Genomic DNA, 24,415 nt, shown 5'->3' with positions numbered 1-24,415 from the left:
ATGAGAAGTGTACTGCCATCAACAATCTGAATAGTTTGCGTGCCTCCATACTTACGAACACCATGGAGACCCGTTGTACTACCAGTCATATGATTAGAGGCACCCAAATCAACAATCCAAGAAGTGGAGGTAAGATCTCTACCTTGTAGGCCCAAAGCCGTAAAAGCAAACACAATCATCTATTGGACCATGGCAGGTGTGAGAACAGATGAATCAGAACTTACAGTGGGGGGGGCGCAAAAGAAGATGAGGACTGAACATCAGCTTGAAAGGCTTGGGATTGGCGATTCTGAGGCCGCACACGACAGTCTTTGATGACATGTCTCTCTTTCTTGCAATAGTTATAAACTTTCTATGGATAGTTGCGAGAAACGTGACTAAACTCCTTGCAGTTGAAATATTACAACTTGTTTCTCCCTCTCCCTTATTCTGCATAGGCGACATTCACAGCCTCAGAAAAGATTTTCTCAGAAGTCATACCCATCTGAGTGGATAATCGTTGTTCCTCACGCAATAATTCTCCCAAGCAAATATCCAAGGAAGGAACTGGATTACGGTTCAATAAACTGGCTCGAACAAGCTCAAATTCAGGTCGAAACTTCATAAAAAATTGATCGCGTTGATCTCAATATGAATCGATTGAAGAGCCGCGAGGGTCGCAGTGGGAACCTTAGCATGAACAATAGCATAATACTCACTCCAAATATTAGTAAAAGTAGAATAAAATTGCTCAATGGTCAAATTACCTTGAGTGTAATTGCTAATTTTCAATTCCAATTGGAATTTCTAAGCGCTGTGGTCTTGGTGATAAATACGAAGCAGATAGGCCCACATAGTTTGAGCCGTAGTGAAACACCAAAGATTGGTGACATGATGAGGCTCAATCATTCCCAATAGCCAAGAGATCACCTTAGCATCCTTGACCTCTAATTGGGCAAATTCTTTTTCATTTGTGGGAACTCGAACATAACTATCAATATGATTTGATAATTCTTTCTTTTTCAAGAGCATTTTAAATTGAAATTCCTACGTAGGAAAATTCTTTCTAGTAAAAAGAATAATAGTATTTTCAATAGACATGATGAAAATTACGTAAAACAAAATCAGTCCAAGCAGTAAAAAAAAAAAAAAAGCAAGCCCAAAACAAATCAGTTCAACTCCAAGTGAAAAAGTGGCCCAAACACGCAATGCAAATAATATAGAAGCTCACGGATAGAATGATGAGGCCCAAGTAACACAATAAAAGGGCCCAAAAATGATCCCTACCCAGCTCAAAATAATCGACAAACAAAAGTGCCGAGTTCACACGGAGAGGAATGCGCACCAAGCACTGACGTCAACAGAACTAGCTGACCACCTCGTAACCACCACAGAACCTCCCGTCTGACACTGAGAGAGTCGATGTGCCCACAGCAACCCAACCACCACAAAGCAAGCACCAAAAGAGAGAATAACTGCCAGAAACAAAGCAACGGCCACCACGGAGATGGGCAAACACCACTCAACCACCACAGAAAATGCCGAACGCCTCCACAAAGAAGGTTGACTGCCACAAAGGAAGCTAATGGACACCCTGCTACCCAGCCACGACGAGAAAAACACTTAAAGAAAAGGATGCACAACTCAGAGGCATGCGTTGCACCCAGAATAGTACATCGACAGCCACAAAACAAGAAACCCACGAAGTCGATGACCACAGAAAGTGCCGACACACCAAGAGCAAGAAGAAAAAAAAAATCTTCCTATCACACACGAGTGATTAAAACCACATAGATGAATAGCATAGTAGGGGCTCTGGTACCATGTCAAATTAGTATGAATACCCTTTACCAAGAGTTTGCTTACATTATATAGAAGAAAATATACAATATTGTTGCCAGATTCTATGTGTCTAATATGTTATACAAGGTAAGTATTTACAGCAATATCTAATCTAGCTAGAAAGGAAATTATCACAAAAAATACAATAAATCATATCCCAAATCACTGTAACATTTTAATTGGGAAAATCTTCATATACCCACATGAGAACACTGTGTGTTGCGAAGTCCAGTTGATTCTCAGCACAAGAAAACCACGTGACGCGACTATATTTTAGAGGGGAGAAGACCATTGGTTTTTCTAATAAAGTAATCTACCAAATATGCAGGGTAGTAATGGCGAGTTGCATGGCTTGAGAGATCCACAGAGGGTAGTGTTCAGCCTATCCAAGCGAGGACAAGCCATAGGTAGGCAGATGCAACCCACGCAACGCCACTATTCTTTCACATGGTTTTGTAGAAGACGGTATAAGGGCTGAGATTCGCACGACTAGGCAGATAAATGCTGCATCCTGTTGCCGAAAGTGAGTCGTACACCTCTTGGCTAGGGCAACATAGGAGAGATGGTCAATGGGAGAAGAGTTGTACTGTCAGTGTGTCAGTGTGAGGCTGAAATCAGTGAACAATGTCGAGTAAATGAGAGAGGAGTGAGATCAGATGAGATTTAAGAAAATGTATGTTTGTTTTCGCATAGTAGTTGACCATACGAAAACTTGAGATGGTTTGTGTTTCATCTCTGAAAACAAACGAGCCCTAATAGTACCAATTGGACTTCTCCCTTGTACTTTCTTGTAGGGTAAGAGATATTTTCTTTAATTATTTTTAAATTCTATTTTAAATTTGTTGGTTGTAAAATAAATTGTAAGGTAGTTGTAAAATAATTAAGGTTTGGTTTGGATAATGAATTGAGAGGAGATAAGTTAAAATGATTTGTGAATAATAATGAGATATTTGAGTTGAGATGAAATTAGTTAAAAATGGTTTAAGTTAAAACGTTGTATGGGGTTTTGAAAAATAAGGGACAAAAAGTTGAATAAAAATATTAAAAATTAAAATATTGTTATAATATCATTTTTGGTTTGAGATATAAAAAAATTGAATTACTTTTTGTATTTTATTAGATGAAAAAATTGAAAATTTGAATTTAAACAATGTTTGTGTTTATGGTGTTTGAATATTGAGATGAGATGAAGTGGAAGCATTTCTCTATCTATACTAGACATTGTATCATTACTCTAAGCCTATTAGAGAATAATGAGTCTCTAATCCTCCGAATTGTTTTTTGTATATTTGAGCTTATAACTCTTAATTTTTCTCATCTTGTCAATTAAGTCTCAAGTCTATGTTTAGATAGTGAAGTGATCTCATACGATCTGTGAGTAATAGTAAAAAAATAATAATAAGATATTATTTTAAATAGTAGTAAAAAGTAATAATAAAATATTATATAATAGTAGAGTAATATGAGAAATGATTATTCTCACTACTATAAAGTTATAGTTTGTTTTCTTTTTCTTGTGAGAAATGATTTTTACAGTTCTGTAATATGCAATTTCCATGTACTCTATTAGAAAAAAATAAATAAATTTGAGATTTACATAAAAATTATTTTTTTAATAGTTACCTTCACTTTTTGTCAAAAGGAACACGTAGAGACTATACTTCAAAATTGCATATATCATTCCCATTTTCTTGTTGATGTCGATATCTTGTCGTGGGTTTCGAATATTTCTAATTCTTTCTTTGCTATGGGTCTCAATTCGATGTTTGTTGCCAAGTGAATCCAGCACATTACTTGTCCGTCTGTAGGGTGGGGCAAGCTGGAGGACAATATAATATATGCCAAAAGCAACGTCCCTTCAATTCATTCCGCACACGAATCGATCCTCAACCCTTTTAACTCTTTTTTTTTTTTTTGTTCGAGTTTGCTATCCATTCTGTTCAAATTTAATAGGATATATCTTGTTTGAAAAACCAATAAACAAGATTATGAAAAAATAAATTAATTTTTTAAATAATGTTCTAAACCTTTTTTTTTATTTTATATATATATATATATATATGCATAGAGGGTGAAGGGTTTGAACTTGGTTCGACTAATTAGAAATGAGGTCTTATACCAACTAGTCCAAAAGATCTTAGCATCGATATTGGAATATTGTCCATTCATTTTTCACGAGGATGTATCCATAAAATTTTGAACCAGGAGAGTCTAGTAGCTCTCATTGGTAGATTCGTTTTCTTTCATCTTTATTTTTACGAACCCAACAAAGAACCAACAATCAGAATATTTGGATGTTCCTAATTCTAGATTTAGCATTGAACTCATGCTATAGCCCTTTGCTTTCGGCATCTTTGCCCTATTAGAATTATAGAGGTAAGATTGTTCCTCTCGGCTCGGTCTCGAATCCAATTATTCGGGTTCTGGTTACAGTTTCCAGCCCGATTTAAACCCAAGCCAAAACTCGCATCTCAAAATCCAAACCTACCCGGTCTGGGCTGGATATGAAATTCAGGTTTCGGGTTTAAAACCTAGTACTCAGGTTTGTATATATATAAATAAATTAACCTTAAGTTAAAAATAAATTGGATTTTTTTTTTTTTTTACTTGCATTTAGTTGAAAGGGTAATTAGTTGCTTCTAGCTTTATTTACTTTTGACATAAACTTTGGTTTTCTATTTTAATATATTTTTATTATTATAGATAATGTTAAATGCATTAGCATTATGGTTTTTAATATGACTTATTGAAGAAACTTTAATAAAATATGGGCTTTTATATAAAAGGAAATTATGCTTCTCAACAACATTTTTTCTTAAAAAAATTGTAATAAAATATAGGCGTTTAGATATTTAAAAAAAAAAATATGCTTTTGGATAAAAAAAATTTCTTGAAAAAAAAATTTAATAACATATAGGCTTTTTAAAAAAAAAAAAAAAAAGAGTACAACCCAGAAGCTAAGGCCCCGTTTGGATTCAGAGATGATTTTAGATGAGTTGAATAAAATACTGTTATAATATTATTTTTAATATTATTATTATTTTAGAATTTGAAAAAATTGAATTATTTATTATATTTTGAAAATTTTGTAATGATAAGACGAGATGAAATGAGTTGAGGTGAGTTTTGAATCCAAACAAGACCTAAACTTCCAAGTTTTAGAAACCTAGTTTCATCCGGATTTCGACTCGGGTCATAATCCGAGCTAACTCGAGCCGGGTATACCCATTTAGCCCGGTCGAAATCCGGGTGAATAGTCCTATATAGAAGACTCTTTACTAGGCAATTTAGATAAGAGAAATGCTAGTTCTACCAAAAGTTTTTACAAAAATATATTTATAAATTGATGTGGCATAATGTAATATATTTTATAATTTTTTTTATAAGAAGTGTTTCATCTCATCTCATCAGTACAACTTTTCAAAATTTTCATACAAAATATAATAAATAATTCAATATTTTCAAATCCAAAAATAAAAGTAATATTTTAATATTATTTTATTCAACTTTCATCTCAACCCATCTCATCTGAACTCACTATCTAAACGCCACATTAACATCTCACGTCAAACTACATCAACTTACTACTATACTTTTCAAATTTCATTTAAAAAAAAAAAAAGGTTTGTGGCTTTTGTTTGGGAAAATGATTTACACAACCTTTTTCACAATACTTTACAAAACTATGTTTTAAATGAGAAATATTTTTGTAAAATATCTTATAAAAATAACATCATTTTACAAAATTACATTAATCTTATGATATTGTTTTGAAATGTATTGTGAAAATATATTGTGTGTAAATTATTACTCGTTGTTTGACCGGATCTCACCAACTCTATTGTTACTCTAATTTATTAGAAAAATAAATTGTCTTTTGATTCAAGAAAATCATTCAAATCACCTTCAATGATGTAGATGATTGGAGCATCCGACCGGATCAAGTCTCAAGAATTAAAAAAATTAAGAGTAATGATACACCTATAATTTTTTTATAACTATTTTACAACTCATTTTTAAACAACCAATGAAATCATGCCACTCTATTAAAACTAGATTTTAATATTACAAAATTACCCTCAATTTCATAAAGTTGTAAAATAATTGTAAGGTTTTCATTTTTCAAAAATTAAGATGAAAAGTAATTTATATAGATAGTTTTTAAAATAGTTTTCAATAAGATGCTAAATATATTTCTCTCGAGTAATGATATACATGCAATTCATTTTTAACTTTTCTTAACCTATTTCAATGTAATTAAACATGCAATTTCATTAAAAACGAGTTTCATTTTTATAAAACTATCTTTCATTTAATGTAGACTAATAAAAGAATTGTTAGAGTATTATAAATTTATAAGTTAATCAATGATGATCAATAATGTTGTGTGAATTATTAGCTATGGTTGTAAGATCAATCCGGTGGCAAAGAAATAGGCACTGCTTCTTTAAAGGGATTTTACTAATTCCAATGAAGTTTTTCTCAATTCATAACAATAGAAATGTTTTGGTCTCAAAAAAATTAATTCTGCAAAAATAAACCTACAACTTGATGTGGCTTGATATGATACATCAGATTGTAAAGTTACTTTTATTGTAAAGTAGATCTAACGTATCATATGAAGTCATGTCAATTTATAATTTTACTTTTGTGGAATCTCTTTCTGAATATAATAGTTCTCGTCATATAAATTAGTACATCAAAATAAACTGCAAAACACATCATGTGAGGGGAGAAATCCCCAGGAGTCGGGCTTGGGATAAGGCCTGGACCCAGGCCCACATATAAGGCCTGGACTAGGCTTGGTCGGCCCAGGAGGCCCAAGAGGAGGAGGACAGGGCAGGGTACACTGAAAAAAGGACAAGAGGTGAGCAGAACAGCCTAACACTATAACTGGTCAACCGTCAGGGACATCCCTTGTCCCTGACGCTACTGTCCGGACGGCGCAGGAGGACGAATGTGCCTGACCAAGATTACGTTGCATTTAATAGAGTGGGCACGAGCACGCCATGGCAGGGACCACACTGCATTCAATGCGTCCCGGGGGTTGGCGTGCTACAACATGCCTCTTGGTATTAGCGACAACCATGGTCAGACCTGGCAGAACTGCAAGGAAGCAGGAAGCTAGCAAGGACACTCGATCCCAGTACAGAGCCGCATACCAGTCACCATCACCTTGAGGCTCACCCCAACCAGGTATAAATACCCCCTCTCTTAGCCGAGAAAGGGGTTACTCACTCTCTGATATAGTTCAACACTCACACTCCTTCAGTATTTTCTCTCTTCATCTCCCACATTGAAACTAACTTGAGCGTCGAAGGTACCGCGGCCCCCGAGCCCCCATTCTCAGTAGAATTTAGGCCCAAACTCCACAGCGTAGAGTTGTTTAGGCCATGAAACACGACATCAACACATCACTTTCCAGCTCAGTTGCTATTGGAGAGCTCTAGATACCAACTCCTATAAGGCTAATTGGAATGTGGCAATTGATTCTATGAATAATAGGATTGGCGTGGGTGTTATTGTACATAACTTTAAGGGAATGTTCAAGAACCTTGAAAAACCATTACCATTTTGCTCAGAACCAGTGCGGTACGTAGATGCTTTGGATTCAATAAAAGGTATGTTTTTCTGCAATGAAAACTAGGATTGGATAAATTGTTGTTTGAAAGTGACTCTTTGCAAGTGATTAATAGTTTAAATGATCCAAATGTTAATCTTAGTTGGTATGGTTTAGGACTCATTTGGACATTTAGAATATCTCAAAATTATGTAAATAATAGTGAAATGATTTGAGTTAAGATATTTTATTAGGCTATGAAAAATAAGAGAGAAAAAGTTGAATAAAAATATTATAAAGTTAAAAAATTGTTTGAATCTTATTTTTATTTTAAAATTTAAAAAATTTTATTATTTTTATTTTTTGTGTATTATAAAGAGAGGGTGTGGCTCTCCAACAAAATCCCATTAAAACAACTATAATGCTAACAATAAAATTGGGCTACATTAAGAGATGCTTGGAGAATGAGATGAGATGAGAATTTCTTAAATAGTAGTAATTAGATAGCTTGTGAATAGTAATAAGATAGTTTGAGATAAGTATCTATTGAATTTTGAAAAATGAGAGAGAAAATGAATAAATTTTTTTATAAAATTAAAATATTATAAAGAAAGGGTGTGGTTCTCCAGCAAAATTCCATTAAAACAGCTATAATGTTAACAATAAAATTGGGCTACATTAAAACATTAGTTTAGAGCAGTCTCATTGGAATAGCTATAGGTAAATAAAATGCTTCAAATAGCTATTAGAACAAAAAACAAGCGGCATTGGATTAGGCAAAGTATATCTACATTTAGCTTTTTTCCTAAACTAAAGTCATATTTGCTTTAAGCTGTAGATGAACTAAATCTTTATTTTATTGTTTCTTTTGGAACAGTCTCTCTCTTCCAACTTCTCTTGATATTTTCTCACAAAACTACCGTCAGTTTCTTTCCCTCTAAATTTTCTCGGTCTTCACGTCTCTGCTTCTTTGTTCTGCCCTGATGAAAAATCTTAGAACTTGGGTAAACATTACATTTTTAGACTCAAGTCCCGCAACAGCTGAAAGTCTTGTTGGCAGCAACGCCACTGCACCACCCTTTTCCTCTAGTGTGTTCTATTCCTAATCTCGCGTGTTCTCTTCCTCTCCCAGTTCGACCAGGTATTTCGTCTTGCTCACACGTATTTCTCTCCCCATCGACTTCTCTTTCTCCTAAAGTTTGCGTGCTCTAAACCCTCATCATGTTGATGTTGTTTTCTCATTTGTTATATGGAGAGAAGTTTGGGACTGAGGATTTTGGGGCTTACTATCTGTGAAAATCTTTTTGAGGTCATTTGAAGGATTCTAGGGTCTGTGTTTGCACCTGGATAGCTAATTTGGTGTTACATGATCTTGGACTTGCGAATTGGTTTGCTTCAATTAGATTTAGGGTTTGGGAATTGTACCTAGTTTTTTCCTGAATTTAGGGCTTTTCTGCTTGTGGAAAATGTGAGAATAAGTGCGGCTCTGGGTTCTCTTCTACACCACTCGAACAATAGGCCAAAGCACCTGCTTCAAATGTGTTTTGCTGTTTATATGGATGCATTTCTATGGAAAGCATTGTATATATTAGATTAGGAATGCATGCATAATATAGTCATGGTTCTAACAATGGCTTGAAGCTGAAAGCCATTGATTGGTAGGGTATTAAATTTTCTTTTACTATGAATACCACAAAAAGTTGTTCATAGATTATGCATTTGATAGATAATAGGAAGTGTATTAAAAAAAAAAAAAAAAAGCCCCATCTTGCTGGTTAGAAACCTCATTTGACATCACTCTAAGCATTTCTCTATTGATCTTCATTAAATTTGAGACACTTGGATGCTGGGTGCAGGCCCATTGATTTTGCCATTACCTTGCCGTTAAGGATGCATACTGATAGTTCTCATAAATAAGAACATGTTGGGATATAGGTTTCTAGTAATGAGCTTGAGAATTTATTATATTCTGTTAATATAGAAAGGTACTTATTACATGGTTTTTGCTTTCAGTTGGGATCGAGCTCTAGTAAGCAATGTTCTGAACTGGGTTTCATTCACTTTCTCTCAAAACTAGCTGGTTGAAGTTCTCTCCCATTTTTCTAGTTCAGGTACACGGTGTGATTCATGAAATAAACATGCAAATGGTGCCATAGTCTTATTCTGGAAAATGCACAATGATTTGGGCAGTTTTTCTGAAGATATACTTGTCTTTATTTTTTGTAGCCGTTTTATATAAGATATACTTGATTTTGAAAGTTTTTTTTGGTAGAAAGATATGTTTGACACGGGTTTCTTTTTTTAAGGCTTCTAACTATTATTCATGTCACGTCACGTCACTTCATTATTATTTATTATTTTATAATTAATTTTTATCTATTTTTTATTATTATTTAATATTTTTTTATTATTTTTTTACTATTATTCACAAATCATTTAAAATTACCTTACTATGCAGCCTGAGACTACTATGAAAGATAAATAAGGAAGTCGATCCTTTTCTTGACTTGGCCTGCGTGCGTGGCGTATCAATTGGTGAAGATTTACCTCTTCTTTCTTTTCCTATCTTAAATATATCAAATCATATCTCAATTAAATTAGACAAAAGAAAATTATCTTTTGTGACGTGATCAACCCGTCTTAAATTCTTTTGGAAAGTGATGCTGACTTTTATATAATGTAGTTATAATACCGTATGACTAATGTTTGTTTGGTAAAAGAAGATGCTGAGGGCTATAAGTTTAGCCGAGACGTTTGTGATTATTAACATTAAATGATCATTGAAAATATAATTTTTAACCAATAATTTAATTAGAATATAATTATTAATTAATATATAATCAATAGAATAGTAAAATATGATTAAAATAAATAAATTTAAAATTTAAAAAAATATATTAAATTAATATTATTTTGTTGTTATATAAAAAATAAATAGATAATCTATTGTGTGGATTAGATGTGAATGAAATATGTAGAAGTAAATTCTTATCATATTAGTTAAAATTTGAGTTTAATTTTGACTATTCCAATAAGAGTGATTTTATTGATTAAGCGGTGCTATTCTGTCGCTTGAGTAGTCCCGTTCTATTTGATCGCTAGTCTATTTTGGTATTTTCTTTTTTTTTTCTCACTTTTCTTTTCAGATTTTTTTAACATATTTAAATATTTTTAAAAAATAAAAAATACTAATATATTAAAAATCACTTTCTTAATTATTAAATAAAAAATTAAAATAAAATAAATATATAAACGATCAAAATGAGTGGATAAAATATGAGGATAAATTAACATTTCCCAGCTTACTGATTTTAATGTGTTTGACAATCTGCTAAGTGGACTGTAATACAATTATCGAAGACGATGATTGGTAATGGTGGGCTGCAGTTTTTGGTTTTTCAAATCATATATAAAGAACAAACCACAATATTCTCGTACTCGAGAATTTGTCATGATCTATTTTGTCACAAGGCTTGTTAGAAAATAAAATTATTCTCCTGTATTTTTAGATTATTTTATTATCATTTATAAATAGTTTTTATTATTTATAAATTATTTTATTATTATTTATAAAATATTTCATTACTCTTTAATAAAATTCAAATTATCTTATAAAAATGCTAAGCGTCTCGCTCCTAACTATCGTTGGTATTTTTTTTTTTGTGATTAAAAAAATATTTTTTAATAATATTATGAATTTTTAAAAAAAATATATTTAAAATCGTTAAAAAATACTTGTAAAAAAAACACATTAAAATAACTAACGAAAACTAAAAAAATGATACTCTTATCACTAATTTTTACAGCTCGGTATTATTGTTGAAATTTTTTATTTTTATTTTTAATTTTACTTACTAATTAAATAAGTATTTTTTAATAATATTATAATTTTTTATTTTTTTAAAAAATAATTAAAAATATAAAATAAATACATATAAAATAAATAAATAAATAATTATACGTAACGGTAGCTCCAGCGAAAGCTGGGACCCAGCATCTTAACATTCCGACAGATCCGTAGTCGGCCATGGCCAGAACTCGTTGACCGCACGCGCGAGTTACAAGTTACAACATCACACAGCATGCACATGATCGGAACAATTGAAAACGCGAAAAGAAACGGCTCCTCTCCCTCACTCTCTCTCATCACGTACACGGTACTCGACACGCAGTCTCTTCATTGGCACGAGAGTGTGTCATCTATCGAACCAGACGAGTTTGAGAACTGCTTTTGGCTACGCAGATAAAATTATTTTATTTTATTTTATTTTATTAATATAATTTTTTAAAATTTGTATATAAAATATAATAATTAATTAATTTTTTTAAATCTTAAAATAAAAATAATATAAAAATAATAATATATTATTTAATTTTTAACTTTTATATCTTCTCATCTTATCCTAACCAAACGAGACATGAGATTACCGGACACAGACACGGCAGTGCTTGATCTCCTTCTCCTAATCTCATATGATCTAAAACCTCATTGTATATACATTCTGGTCCAGTTTCTAGATCTGGCGCCATCGATCTAACTCTTCTCTAATGGCAGGTATTCATTCCAACATTAATCTGGACCTCGCTGCACGGCGGCTAGAATCGAGCTAGTAGCTCTTTCCAGTACGTAGGAGATTTACGAGCTCGATCGGTGGTACTCACGTTTACAAGCATGCAGCTCAGTTCAGTTCGATTATTTTCGTATGCATACTGCATGCTACAAAGTTTTAGGGTCTTCATGATCAGATAAAAAGCTAGCTAGCTGAAGTAGCAGCTCAAGCTTAGTGCTTTCGTACGCACCGGCTTGCAACAGAATTAGTACTACTTCTCTGTCGAATTTGCTCAATCTTATACGTAAATTCAAAGGCTTTTCTAGTTCAATAGCAGATTGGGCTCTTCTTCTGATCTACTCTCTGCTATTCAAGTCCCGATTCCTGCAGATCACCATTGCTGCTAAAAACATTAAGCATTTTCTTTTCGATCCTGCGTGCGCTTCATTTTTTATGCACGCAGCAGCAGTTGTTATTTTAAGAAACAGAAGGAATCAGACATCTTCGGCCTGCTGATCAATATTGACTTTGATTTGTCATGAATATTGAAAAGAAAATGATTTGGGGGAGAGAAAGATCAAATTAGGGTTTGTTTGTATTTAATTCAGAGAGTGTTTTATTTCATCTCATTATTATATATTTTTTTAAATTCTTACATAAAATATAATAAATAATTTAATTTATCTAAATTATAAAATAATAATATTAAAAAATAATATTTTTTTATTTTTAAATTTAATTTTTTAAATCATTTTACCTAACTTCACTATCAAACCAGCCCTTATTTTGTAAAGAAAAAAAGGACAAATGTCTTATCACTTATGTTAATCATCCAGAGTGAGGTAATCCAATAATAGTGAAAGCAATATTGCTACAGTTGGATCCATCAAATTCAGTCAACTCATTCATTTTCACCCTTTATTTATTGTCCTTTCTAAAGATAGATACATTAGATTTTGAAGAAAAAGCCCATTTCATCTCTGTTATTAATTAACGACGCGCCTATCTTATAATACATGACATCATATTACACGATTTTTTTTTTTTTGAATTGGCGTAATATATAAAATTTGATTTATAATAAAAATTTAAAATTTAATTCTCTTATAAATCATATATTATAATGTCAGCAGTATAAAAAGAGTGCTTTCCATAAGCGTGTGCATGTCGACATACATATATTTATCGGGTTGCATGTCGAGTTTGGTTAGTGAGCTATAAAGGCACAACATGTAAGTTTGCTTGATTGTCATTTGATTTGGTTCTCGGACAAAATTCAACTCGTGAGTTCGTTTGAGTCTTATGTAACAGTGGGCTTAAGCGATACACAAATCCTAATGTTCGCTCGAGTCAATATTCATTAGTTGTTCACTCGACACGCGATTGACATGCCGCTCGAGAGAAGGACGTAGTTAGCATCAAGCGTCGTTTTCTATAAATATGTAATATTTTGACTTCTTATACATGTTTTTAGCAGTTTTCAAAGTGAACAAATTAAAAAGGCAAAGTGTGAATACATATTGTGAGAGAGAAAAAATCCTAGAGTGAGTGAGTCTAGATTGTGTGATTGTAATTTCTTCTAAATTAATAAAATTTCTACAACTCTGTGGACATAGGCACGTTACTGAGTCACATAAATTGTGTGTCGTATTATTTTGATCATTACTTTTATTTGTTTTTTCATCATTGGTGTGTGTTTCTCATAATAATATTATCAAAAGAAAGAGTAGCTTGCATATGCATGCCTTCACCACGCGTGCGCAAGGACACAGATTAGTTGTATTAAAATTGTGCATAAATAGTAACTCTATCGTTGTTCCTTAGTACAAATTTACAATATATTTTTATTTTATTTTCATCTTATTATGTAAGATGTGATATATTTATTATTATTAAATGATAAATAATCATCTAATATTAATCCAACAGTTGTAAATGTATTAGGTCTTATATAATGATAATATAATGTATAAATTTTTCTTAATTAATTTATACCGGGCGAACATATAATGTGCAATTGCATGTAGAAACTTTCCATTAGTAAAGTAATAATGATTGTAATGTTGCCATGCTATCGAGGAGGAGAATAAAAGGTGGTGATGCTTTTAAAGCTTTTTACCCTAAAATCTGGCACAAAATAGTTGCAAACCCTTTATCAGTATTTCCGACAACTTTTTTTGGGCAACTGGTTGTGTGTAGTCATTCTACAGATCGAGAGTAAGTGGTTTGAATTATTTACCATCTTAAAAAAAAAAACCCCCCAAAAATGAAAAATAATCAAGCAAAAATACCAAATGATGGACCATGCTCGAGTAAATTGTTTCGGTTATATATTTAATATATTTTTATTAGAAAAAAATTATACTTATGATAGTAATGACGTAAGATTCCCATTTCGTTCTTGTCAGAACGGTCGGAATTTTTCGTTTTAGTGTAGCATTCAATACATTATTCATCCTCGTTTCCTTTCGTTACAAATTTCGGTTTGTTCCAATCAATTCTGATCAAAATTTGCATTCCAGACTATATTCCATTCTGGATTTTTAATGACAATTTTGTAAATTTGATTCTAGATGACATTCATATAATTTTAAAATCTAAAAGTCATTTATATAATTTTAAATTTTTTGAGACTTTAAATAAATATGTCCCCTCATTCTTTTTTTTTTTTTTAATCTCATTCTTTTTAATAATTTTTTAACTCTTATATTTTTTTTCTTTATTATTTTGTGTGTTTTAATTCAAGTTTGTGATTTTCTTAAAATTATTTTTAAATACCAATATCTCTACATTTTTTTGCTTATGTTTTTTTTACCTATATTCATTTTATAAATCTCCAATGCTTCCATATATAGATAATCTCAAAATGGTACTCAAACATATAAATATAGAAATATTACGTTCTAGTACTAAAACTTGAATGATCATTGTAACATAATTTAAAACATTACATCGGATTTATTTTGTGCGTCTATATATTAAGAATCCAACAAAAAAAAAAAAAAGTCCTGGATTCCAATTATAGTTTGCATGCTTGATTGAAAACTTCATTATGAACTATACTTAGTTGGGAAATAATCAAACTAGTTTATTTAAGATATCGACATATAGGACTCTTATCTTATATTACTCCTCAAATTATATAACATTTACCTGGGTATCTGTCAATCTCGTGTTTTTTGACTGCATGTTATGATCATCGGCCTCACTCCGAGCCATCACAGCCGTCAATTTGTGGGCCGAATCAAAAGTGACCCCACAAGTACGCTCAAAGCGGGCTTTTCAAGTGGGCCATATGTGTTTCCCCACTCCCTCTTATCCTCGATTTGGGCGCGTATAATCCACGCCTCCCCACTCGACCTTCCCTCTGTTGAGTTCCAGCCAGAGCACAAATTTATTTTAAAATTAAAAATTGCGTACTCTTGATATGATTTGTTGTATTATTTTTTTAATATAAAATAATTAATTTGATTAATCATATAAGTAGAATGAAATACGTAAAAATTACTCCACAAGACACAACTCTTTTAATATTTATCAAAAAATCTAAACTGCATTGCATAATGACCAAAATGCCCTTCTAATATGTGTGCGCTTCGGAGGAAAGATCGAGTGAGGTCAAGCTCACACCTCATCCTCACAGAAGCCACACACGTTGCCAGCATTATTTCACAAAATAATTATGGCAAGCCGATCAGTTTGGTAACTTTGGTTTGGGCACCCTAAAAACTTCATTCAATATTGCTTTTAAAAGGGCCCCACCTGTTTCTACATGAGGTTGACTCCAGATGATAATTTCCTCGCGAATTATTTTTTTAACAAAAAAATAAATAAGTAGGGCTTTTGGACAACCATCATGACGTGGCATATCAGCAGCTTTCCTTACCCCCCTCTCACAGACCGTTAATTCAAGGAAAGCACGGGCAAAAACGCAACAAACGGGAAAGAAAAAAAAACAAAATCGAAACATATGAAGGGCCAAGAAAGCAAAACCCTGATTATCGAGTTCTGTGAGATCTGCAATATTTATAGAGAGAGAGAGACCCTAAAAAATTCCACACAGAAAGAGAGAGAAACTCCGAAAGAAAGTGCGAGAAAATCAAGCAAGAAACCAGGAGAGGAAGAAAGCTAGTTAGCTGGGCAGCTCCCCCCACAGCTCCTAGCTCCTTTGAGATCTTTCCAGCTCTTTTCTGTCTTTGATCTTTCTTTCTTTTCTTTTTTTTTTTCCACTTGGTTTATCTTCTGTATTTTTCTTTAATAAATTTCAATATATATATATGAGGATCCGCAAGAACGCGAAGCTCTCATCCATGTGGTTCAGCTCATCGCACGCTTTAGCTCCCGAATCCCTCCAGACGCACGTGTGCCAGCTCAACCAGTCTCCCTGGGATGCGATTTCCTTCGGCCCAGACACCTCTCACGGCCAGGTCAGTCCCCCAATCTTCCATTTCCTTTCATTTCAGCAGATCTATCTGCCAAAACCCTCTTTTGTATATATCTTTGTCCATTTCGAACCCCCCCTTCATCTTGCATTTTTTTTTTCTCTAGGGTTTTCTTCGTTTTCTTCGTCCCCACATTTAGGGTTGTCGGAAACCCTGATTTCTTTTACTTTTTATCGTGTATTTACCCCCGAATACCCGATTAGGTTAATGGGTCCTCCTCGTTTTTCTGTATAATGATATTATCCTTCGGTTCTTATGTACAGTTCGACGGAGAAGATAGCTTTACGGGAAATGCGAGCCTGGGCGATTCTGTTGGAGCTGAAGAGAGGTAAACTAAAAACCCTTACTGCAATCCTTTAAATTCTGATAGTTTTTCCAATTTGTATCGTATTTTTCTGTTCTGGGGTATTAGCTAGGGTTTTCCATTCCATTCCGAACTAGTAGTTTGATATGAGAGTAATTATCCAAATTTCGTTGCTGAAAGCATGTAAAACTAGTCAGTGCCTGGTTTTGGCTTCAAATATTATCTATACTTGCAGTGTTGCGTCGATGATGAACGCGGTGGCAGCGAAGGCGGAGTATATGGTTGTGGACGATAACGATATCGTCGACCATAGCGAAGAAAGGTCAAGAAGCTGGAATGAGTTCGGGTCGGAGAAGCTGCGACTGGGAGGGAGGAGCTCGTGCTGCCAGAAAACCGATGGGAAAGGTTGGCAATGTAGGAACGAGGCCAAAGAAGGTCAATCCTTTTGCGATCACCACCTGTCTCTTCTTAGGTCTTACAACAACAACACCACTGGCAGTCTCAGGAGAGTCCCGGAAGCAGCAGCGGTCGCGGGGGCTCCTCGCGCGAGAGGTCGGGCGGGGAAGAAGGGTTCATCGTCGAACCCTTACGAATTCTATTACTACTCTGGGTTCGGCCCGCTGTGGGGGAGGAAGAGAGGCGATAGAAGATCAGCAGGTTGGAACAAGAGAAATATCGAAGCCACCAAACTCGTCGACAACAACGGCGCCGCCACTAATATTACTACTGCTACTACTACTGCTCAAAGAGATCAAAGCACTCCCTCCTCCTCGCAATTCGATAACGGTGGGGATTTCGAATACATGGACGAGGAAGACGACGACGACGACGACGACGAAGACGAAGAGGCCGCCGCCAACAACGACAGCGGCAAGAAGAGGATGCGGAAGCCGGTGAAAGCTCGATCCTTGAAGTCTCTGATGTAGGGGTACTACTCGGTTTGGTTAATTTTATGGCCGATTTAGATTTTTGTATATGAAAATGTTTGTGTGTTTGTGCGTTTCGGTGTCGACATTATCGTAAATTTATTTTATTTTTCCCATTATTCTGTGGGTTAATGGAGGTCATGTTGTTTTTTAGGGTTAAAGGAACTACCTTTTTTTTTTTGTTTCTTTTTTTTTTTTTTTAAGTTTAACGTTGCGTTGTGTTTTGTTGCGGGTAAGGTTAGGTTCTCTCTCAGCCTCAAACCATAGACAGTTGTAGTTTTTCTAGGGTGTGAATCGGGTGGACCAAGATGTCGTCAGTCAATGTTTTGAAATGGAAGAGCTAGAAAGTAATTTCCCAACCTCAATTTTTTTCATAATGACGTGGCACCACATTATTCTCGTCGCAATTAATTATTATGTGATGGAATGGAAAAATGAGATGTTTATTCACAAATAAATGTAGTTAAATTTTGCAAAATTTTATGCATGAAGTAAGTTTTATAATATTTTTTATTGCTGCTAGCAGAGTGTACGGCTAGTAAATTTAAAAAAAAAATTAAATATTTTTTTAACATCTTTAATCATTAAATATATATAATTTCATTAATAATCACTTCCTTAATCATTAAATAAAAAAAATTAAAATATTCAAATGATGATTTTGAGGAGCTCCACTACTAACATTTTTCAATTTATATATATTCGAATGAATTATTTAGATAATATTAAATATTAGAACTACTTATATTTTACAGTCTATATATATCTTATTTCAAGTCCTAGAGTTTAGGTAGGATCCAAGCTCTCAAAATGACTAGTCAATTAGCTTTTATAATTGAGGTCTTATTATAAAGGCCAGGAATCACTAACTCTCAAACAGTATAATCCTGCTGATCATCACCATCGTAGACTCAATCCGGCTTATTATAAGACGTGTTTTTAATGTTTTGAAGTTTAAGATAAGTTTGTAAGATAACTTTATGTTTTCTACATATTTATTTGTATTGCATGTTTATATTTTAATATATTTTGGACTTTTTTTTTTTTTATCAGTTTCTTGTTGGTTTGTTCATTTTTAAATGTAGTTTTTAAATGAACAAAAATATTTCCCCGAGTTTTACATAAAGTACATATGAATTTAAAAAATAAAAATAAAAATTGGAAGAGTAAAATTGAATGAGACTGAAAGCCAATACTTGCATGGCAGGAAAGGTAATTGGGGAAAGCCGAGTTACTAATTGCTTTTGGATGCCAAGAAAACAAACGGATATAGAAAAAGAAAGTTTTATTATCTTATAACTATGCTTCCTTTAAAAATAAAAATAAAAAAATAGATTGGGATTGTGGGCAAAAATTGAAAGAAGACAGGGTTAGTAATAAAAAAAAAATTGTTTTTTTTAGAGAGAGAGAGAGAGAGAGAGAGAGATGAAATCCAAAGGACAGGTGAATTTCCTGGATATGTTACAATCTCTAACACAGACAGAGGCAGGCACATCGCATGAAATCCCAGTTGTAATGTAAAAGTCCTTTTTCTTTTTTGAAGTAAATGCTCGACTTTTTGGGAAACGTCTGTACCCTGTGTTCCACAGTTCGAGTTTCTGAGATTATCACTGCAAAACGAAAAACAGAGCGCCATTGTATTTGGCAAAGTACAATTTCGTCTCTACCTTTGGCTTCATGCTACTAATCTTCTGGTTTCCATATCACTTTCTACACCCAAAAACTTGGTTCATGAACACTCTCTGTTGGTAATATATCCAATGATTTCTGGGTGGGAAACAAACTTATTTTAGGTCAAAGTTCCAATAAATATTATACATCAGATACTATTCACTTGCACACTCCACACCTATAACTATTTTTTTTTTTTTCATAAGATGTGGAATTGTTTTTTATAAATAGTGAATAGTGACTGATGAGAAGAATTTCTTTTCCGAATGGAAGAGACATTTTTTGTGGATTTGCTAGGAGCAAGGTTGCACCCACCACAGCAGGCGGCCGAGTCATGCTATGTATGAAAAACTGCAGATGTTAACTAGTGTGCATTGCCTCACAAGTGACAGAGAGAGGGGGAGAGAGAGAGGGAGATGAGTATCCCATAATCCCATTCCCACATACACAACAGTAAGCAAAAAGAAAGACATCGGGTTCCAGCAGTATAAATAAAAGAAAGGTGTACATGCACAAAATGCTTAAGAGTCACATGTATCCCTGTATTAGAAAGTAGAGAAGCTGTGGTTGTAGTTTCCAGTGCACCAATATCATTTTAACACACTGCATCAAAGAAAGTAGATGAATCAAATTCGTCGACAAATTGTTTTAATAGGCAATTGCAAATTATGAGTCTTTCTCCAAAAAAACATTAATAAAAAAGGACCAGAATAGATAATTGGCACACTTGACAAAGGATGGCAATCACAATCTCTGGGAAGAGAGGACTTTGAAATACATCAAAGGCACAACCTTCAACAGTTCTATCCTCGAAAAATGAAAAGTTCTACTTACCTACTTTTATTTTTTACCCTTAGCAAGTGTGTGGTGTAAGGATAATACGTAGAAGAACTCCATTAATTTAGTAGGAACCAAAAAATAAAAAAAATAAAAAAAGTCTGGTGTGCGGTGTAGGCAACTGGGCTCTCCGAAAAATTTAGAAAAGAACTAGTCTTGTTAAATTTATAAGCCTATCTGATGAAATTTTCAAGACATTACAGATGTAAGTTCCAATAAAAACATCTTGCCCTAAGACATTTCACAATAAAGCCTGTCTGATGAAATTTATTCAACTTTTTCTCTCTCATTTTTCAAAATCCAATAAAAATCTTAACTCAAATTATTTCACTACCATTTACAAACCATCTCATTACTATTCACAGATTTATCATCTCATCTCATCGCATCTGACTATCCAAACGAGGCCTTAATTTCCATCTGTCACGAGGTCAGCTAGATTTAGTTAAAGAATGGCAACCATTTTTTTTTAATAATTCAACTCTCAGGGATCCAAATGAAACATTGAAGTAGAAATCCCTAGACTACACACTCACAAACTAACAACACCATCTGGCCAAATACAAATTAGTGGAACTATGGAAGAAAATGCAACAGAGACTAATCCACATCTTTGGGCTGGGAGCTTACTTGTATAAATAGGCAGCAATTCCCAAAATTATGCACAAGAGGATGATATCAATGCAAAAGTTGCGGCTGGACCTCAGCTGCATAAAACAAAAAATACATGCAAAAAGTATGTGAGGGGAGGAAGGAGAAAAGAAGGATGAGGGGTTTTCTCAAAACATGGATGGATAATCTAAATTTCAAATATGAACAAAACGCATATACCTGGGTTATAGTTTCCTTGAGTTTCACATTAGCACTTTTAAGGTCAGCATTTGCTCTATCAACCTGAAATGATGTCGCAACAAAAGTACTTAAATTTCTTTAACAATAGATCTTGCAACTTTAATTGGCACTTCTATGTTGCCTACAGGGAAGAAGGAAATTCACATCAACATAGCCATCGACAAAATTAGATAGAGGATTATATGAGAGGAGCTGATATAGATTCATTCCCAATCAGTGCTATTCTTCCATGACAGATGATCAAGGATATAGGACACTGGCAAAAAGACAGAAATGATGGATTACCTTATCATCGATTTCATCCATTAATGGCACTTGTCTATCCAGTTCCTGTACATCAAATTCACATTATTACCGGAAAAACTAATAAGTGGTGGAGAATGGCAAGAGAACAAACCTCATTCATGTCATGTGCCATGTTTTTCAATGTACCCAATCCTTCAGCTATAACATCCAAACCTTGATCCTGTATGATATAAAATTGATCTTTCATGTCAGGGTTGCCACAGCAGGCTACATAGACTAAATGTGATCCAATAACCCCAACCGGCATATTGTGATTTAAGATATTTCACCAGTCATTGGTGCTATTATCCAATAATACCCCACATTTCTGGCAGCATAACATTGACCGGGTTTATAATGGGTTCCCGAAAAATAAAATTAAAAGAAAGCCGTCTGAGCATTGAGGGTGGGGGTGTCGAGAAAAAAATCCAAAAAACCATCTAAAGACAAGCTTTGAAATCAGGAAAAAGGCCCAAGTAGTTCTACCTAGCTCATAAAAGTACTTAAACAAGAGGAGGTGCTAGAATCAAACAGCAGGTAGGCAAGATTTCACGACGAGCTCAATAATCACTGTTTTATCCATACTTGCCTGTTGCATTCTCCTCATTTCGTACTCATGCTTAAAGCGATCTGATTCTTCAGTTTGTTGAAAATACTCATAATCCAATCTCCCATCTGGTATAATATATTTCAACAAAATTGGTTAACAATTACAGGTTTATGATAACCTCGGTTAGATAAATTGTTACCTGAAGTTGAGTTAAATTTGATTCCAGTATATGAGGTAGAAGTTGCCCCACCACCAGTTTGTTTAGCTCCATTAGTAGTAGATCCATCCCTTATTGCATCAATCTTCTCTTTCAGTGCAAAAACGAGATCATTTCGAGCCTCGAGCTCTTCTTTTGAAAGCCCTTTGACCTACAACAAACAAAGTAGTATATACATTAATAAGCATACAACAAGGAGAAATTCAATAGAAGCAGTAGCATAAATGGTAGGTAGAATCTATCAAAGGATGGAGGGAAAAAAAAATACAAATGAAAATAGTGTTTTCCCTTCTTAAATCCAGGAAATGCTCAAGAAATCTTACAAATGCAAATCTGTACTTTTCAATCTATTGTAAGCATATGTTCCACCAGCTTTTAGATCAATTAAGGCTGGAAGGCAACTATGCAATGTAGACAACCTAATCTTTGGGAAACTGAAGTTGTCGTAAGCCTTCCCTCAAGTAATTGAAGAAAATAAGAATCAAAGTGCAGCTTAAGTACACTTGTATTCTTTCCATCATTTTCTCAGGAACCAAGCAATATGAAGGGAATAAAACTTATCAGCAGACATGCATTTATAATAAAGATAAAATGTAAAAACAATTTAACCTTTTTAAAAGCAAGTCTCTGCAATTTAGGGAGCTCCTCCAGCAAACGAGCTTTCGCTCGTCGAATCTCCGCATTTATAGCAACGGCAGTAGCCCTGTTCTTCTGGGTGGCAGCCGCCTCGGATTTCTTAAAAAACAGTTGGTGACCCACCAAAAGCAGCAAAGTCGGTTCTAAACTCAAAATTTTATTTATTAAAAATAAAAACATCGATGCCTTAACCAGTAATTTTATTAGAAATAACACAAAAACAAAACTTCAAAATTCAAACTTTTCTCTTCTTCACCTTAACGTTTGCTACAATTTTCTTAAAATCCGAACAGAGATTGTAAAAGGACAAAAAAAGAAAAAGAATAAAAAAAAACAAACACAAAAACCAGCAAGCACCGTCTACATAAAATACGAAGTTCAACTTCCATATGTTTTTTTTGTTCTTTTGCCTTTCTTTCAACTTTCTCGACAACCAAACAGAGCACGGACACTTCCAAAAGAAAATAGAAAAGCAACCCTTTTCCACCCACACATACACACTCACAAACAGAGACCTGGAAGGTCGCCTCGGCATCGGCCTCGATGACGGCGTATAAACGAGCGAAAGCATCGTCCCCAGAAACATTTAAGTCCTTGTGCTTATCAATATCGTACTTCTCGTACTTCTTGCAAATCGCGTCGACGCGCGTAATTAAATTAACCACACTCGTTCGACTCATTCCCCCGGGCCCTCTCAGACAATTTCCGTGTGTATCTGTATCAGAGTCTTTCCGGAGTTACCCGTTACTGGATTTCAGGTACCGAGAGAAAGATAGCAAAGTTAAAGCGGTTCTGAGTCTTCTTGTTGTTAAAAAGGTCATCGATCATTAGTCCTCGAGAGTATCGATGATACATTTTGGAGAAGGAGAGAGTAGAGCTGGTATCTTGTAACAAAAGTTATATTCCTTCGTCTACATGACTCGTGTTGTAACTCACGTCAGGCCTTTCTATTTATTTATCAACAATTTGTTTGTTTGTTTTTATACAATATTCGTTTGATATTTTTTTATTTTTAAATATTTGTCATTTTTTTATTTTTTTAAGGATCGTTTAAAGCATTCACGACCTGTAGGCAATCACCTTCAAATAAGACTTGATACAAACCAAGTCTAAGGCAAACACCATAGCCTCAAGTGTACCTATAGCTTCTGCAGCAACTGGTTCCAGATAGCAATACAAATGTTTTTCCATGGTAGCCTGAATCTTACCTTCCCAATCTCTGATAATGACACCAACCCCAAGTTTATTATTCTCCATATCAATTGCCACATCCCAGTTCACTTTAAAAATACCTGGAGTAGGAGCTATCCATCTGCACATATATAGCAGGTTGTAAAATGGATCTCTGTGTTTTCTGGTGTTGAGCCTCATCAAAGAAGTCATAACTCTGCTTAGCAGTGATAACAAGCTGCTTTGGACGTGTGAAAACACCATCATGTACCAACTGATTTCTTCTCCACCATATATTTCTCGTAATTACTGCAAACAAATCAAACTCGTCTGAAGATAAGAATTCAGCAAATTGGGAAACTACCTGGAGGAAATCAGTGTAGTCAGTGTTGCGTTTCTGCAATTTAATACTACTTGCATGCCAGACATCTGAGCAGCTGGACAAGACGATAGTACATGAAGGGTAGTTTCTTCCTCGTGAGATACACATATAGGACAATAAGGAGAATCAATAATCTTTCTTCTAAACAGGTTGACTTTAGTAGGGATACCATCTAAACAAGCTTACCAAATAAAGGTTTTTACAGTATTAGA

The 24,415-nt window shown here is 34.0% G+C and overlaps 2 protein-coding genes across 3 annotated transcripts; one reads left to right on the top strand and one right to left on the bottom strand.

Annotated features, from left to right (window-relative positions):
* The first annotated feature begins 15,828 nt into the window (after positions 1-15,828).
* Positions 15,829-17,722, top strand: LOC121244944. The gene is made up of 3 exons (XM_041143200.1): positions 15,829-16,352; positions 16,634-16,701; positions 16,913-17,722. The coding sequence occupies exons 1-3, from the start codon at positions 16,209-16,211 to the stop codon at positions 17,601-17,603; spliced, it is 903 nt and encodes a 300-aa protein (XP_040999134.1). The 5' UTR covers positions 15,829-16,208; the 3' UTR covers positions 17,604-17,722.
* A 1,894-nt stretch (positions 17,723-19,616) lies between these two features.
* LOC121245757 (syntaxin-71-like) lies at positions 19,617-23,573 on the bottom strand. Of its 2 annotated transcripts, XM_041143612.1 has the most exons (9): positions 23,167-23,572; positions 22,625-22,750; positions 21,998-22,166; positions 21,838-21,923; positions 21,361-21,429; positions 21,249-21,293; positions 20,943-21,005; positions 20,742-20,818; positions 19,617-19,877 (listed from the first exon to the last, which is right to left on the bottom strand). In XM_041143612.1, the coding sequence occupies exons 1-9, from the start codon at positions 23,329-23,331 to the stop codon at positions 19,865-19,867; spliced, it is 813 nt and encodes a 270-aa protein (XP_040999546.1). In that variant the 5' UTR covers positions 23,332-23,572; the 3' UTR covers positions 19,617-19,864. The 2 variants fall into 2 exon arrangements, with proteins under 2 accessions (XP_040999546.1, XP_040999547.1); XM_041143613.1 differs by lacking the exons at positions 19,617-19,877; positions 20,742-20,818; positions 20,943-21,005 and adding an exon at positions 21,033-21,084 and having other exon boundaries at positions 23,167-23,573.
* Between the last annotated feature and the right edge of the window lie 842 nt (positions 23,574-24,415).

This window comes from Juglans microcarpa x Juglans regia, chromosome 1S (assembly GCF_004785595.1).
Source record: "Juglans microcarpa x Juglans regia isolate MS1-56 chromosome 1S, Jm3101_v1.0, whole genome shotgun sequence".
In the NCBI taxonomy this organism is placed as follows: Eukaryota; Viridiplantae; Streptophyta; class Magnoliopsida; order Fagales; family Juglandaceae; genus Juglans; species Juglans microcarpa x Juglans regia.
Note: the sequence above shows the minus strand (reverse complement) of the source record. Positions and strands in the feature narration are given on the sequence as shown.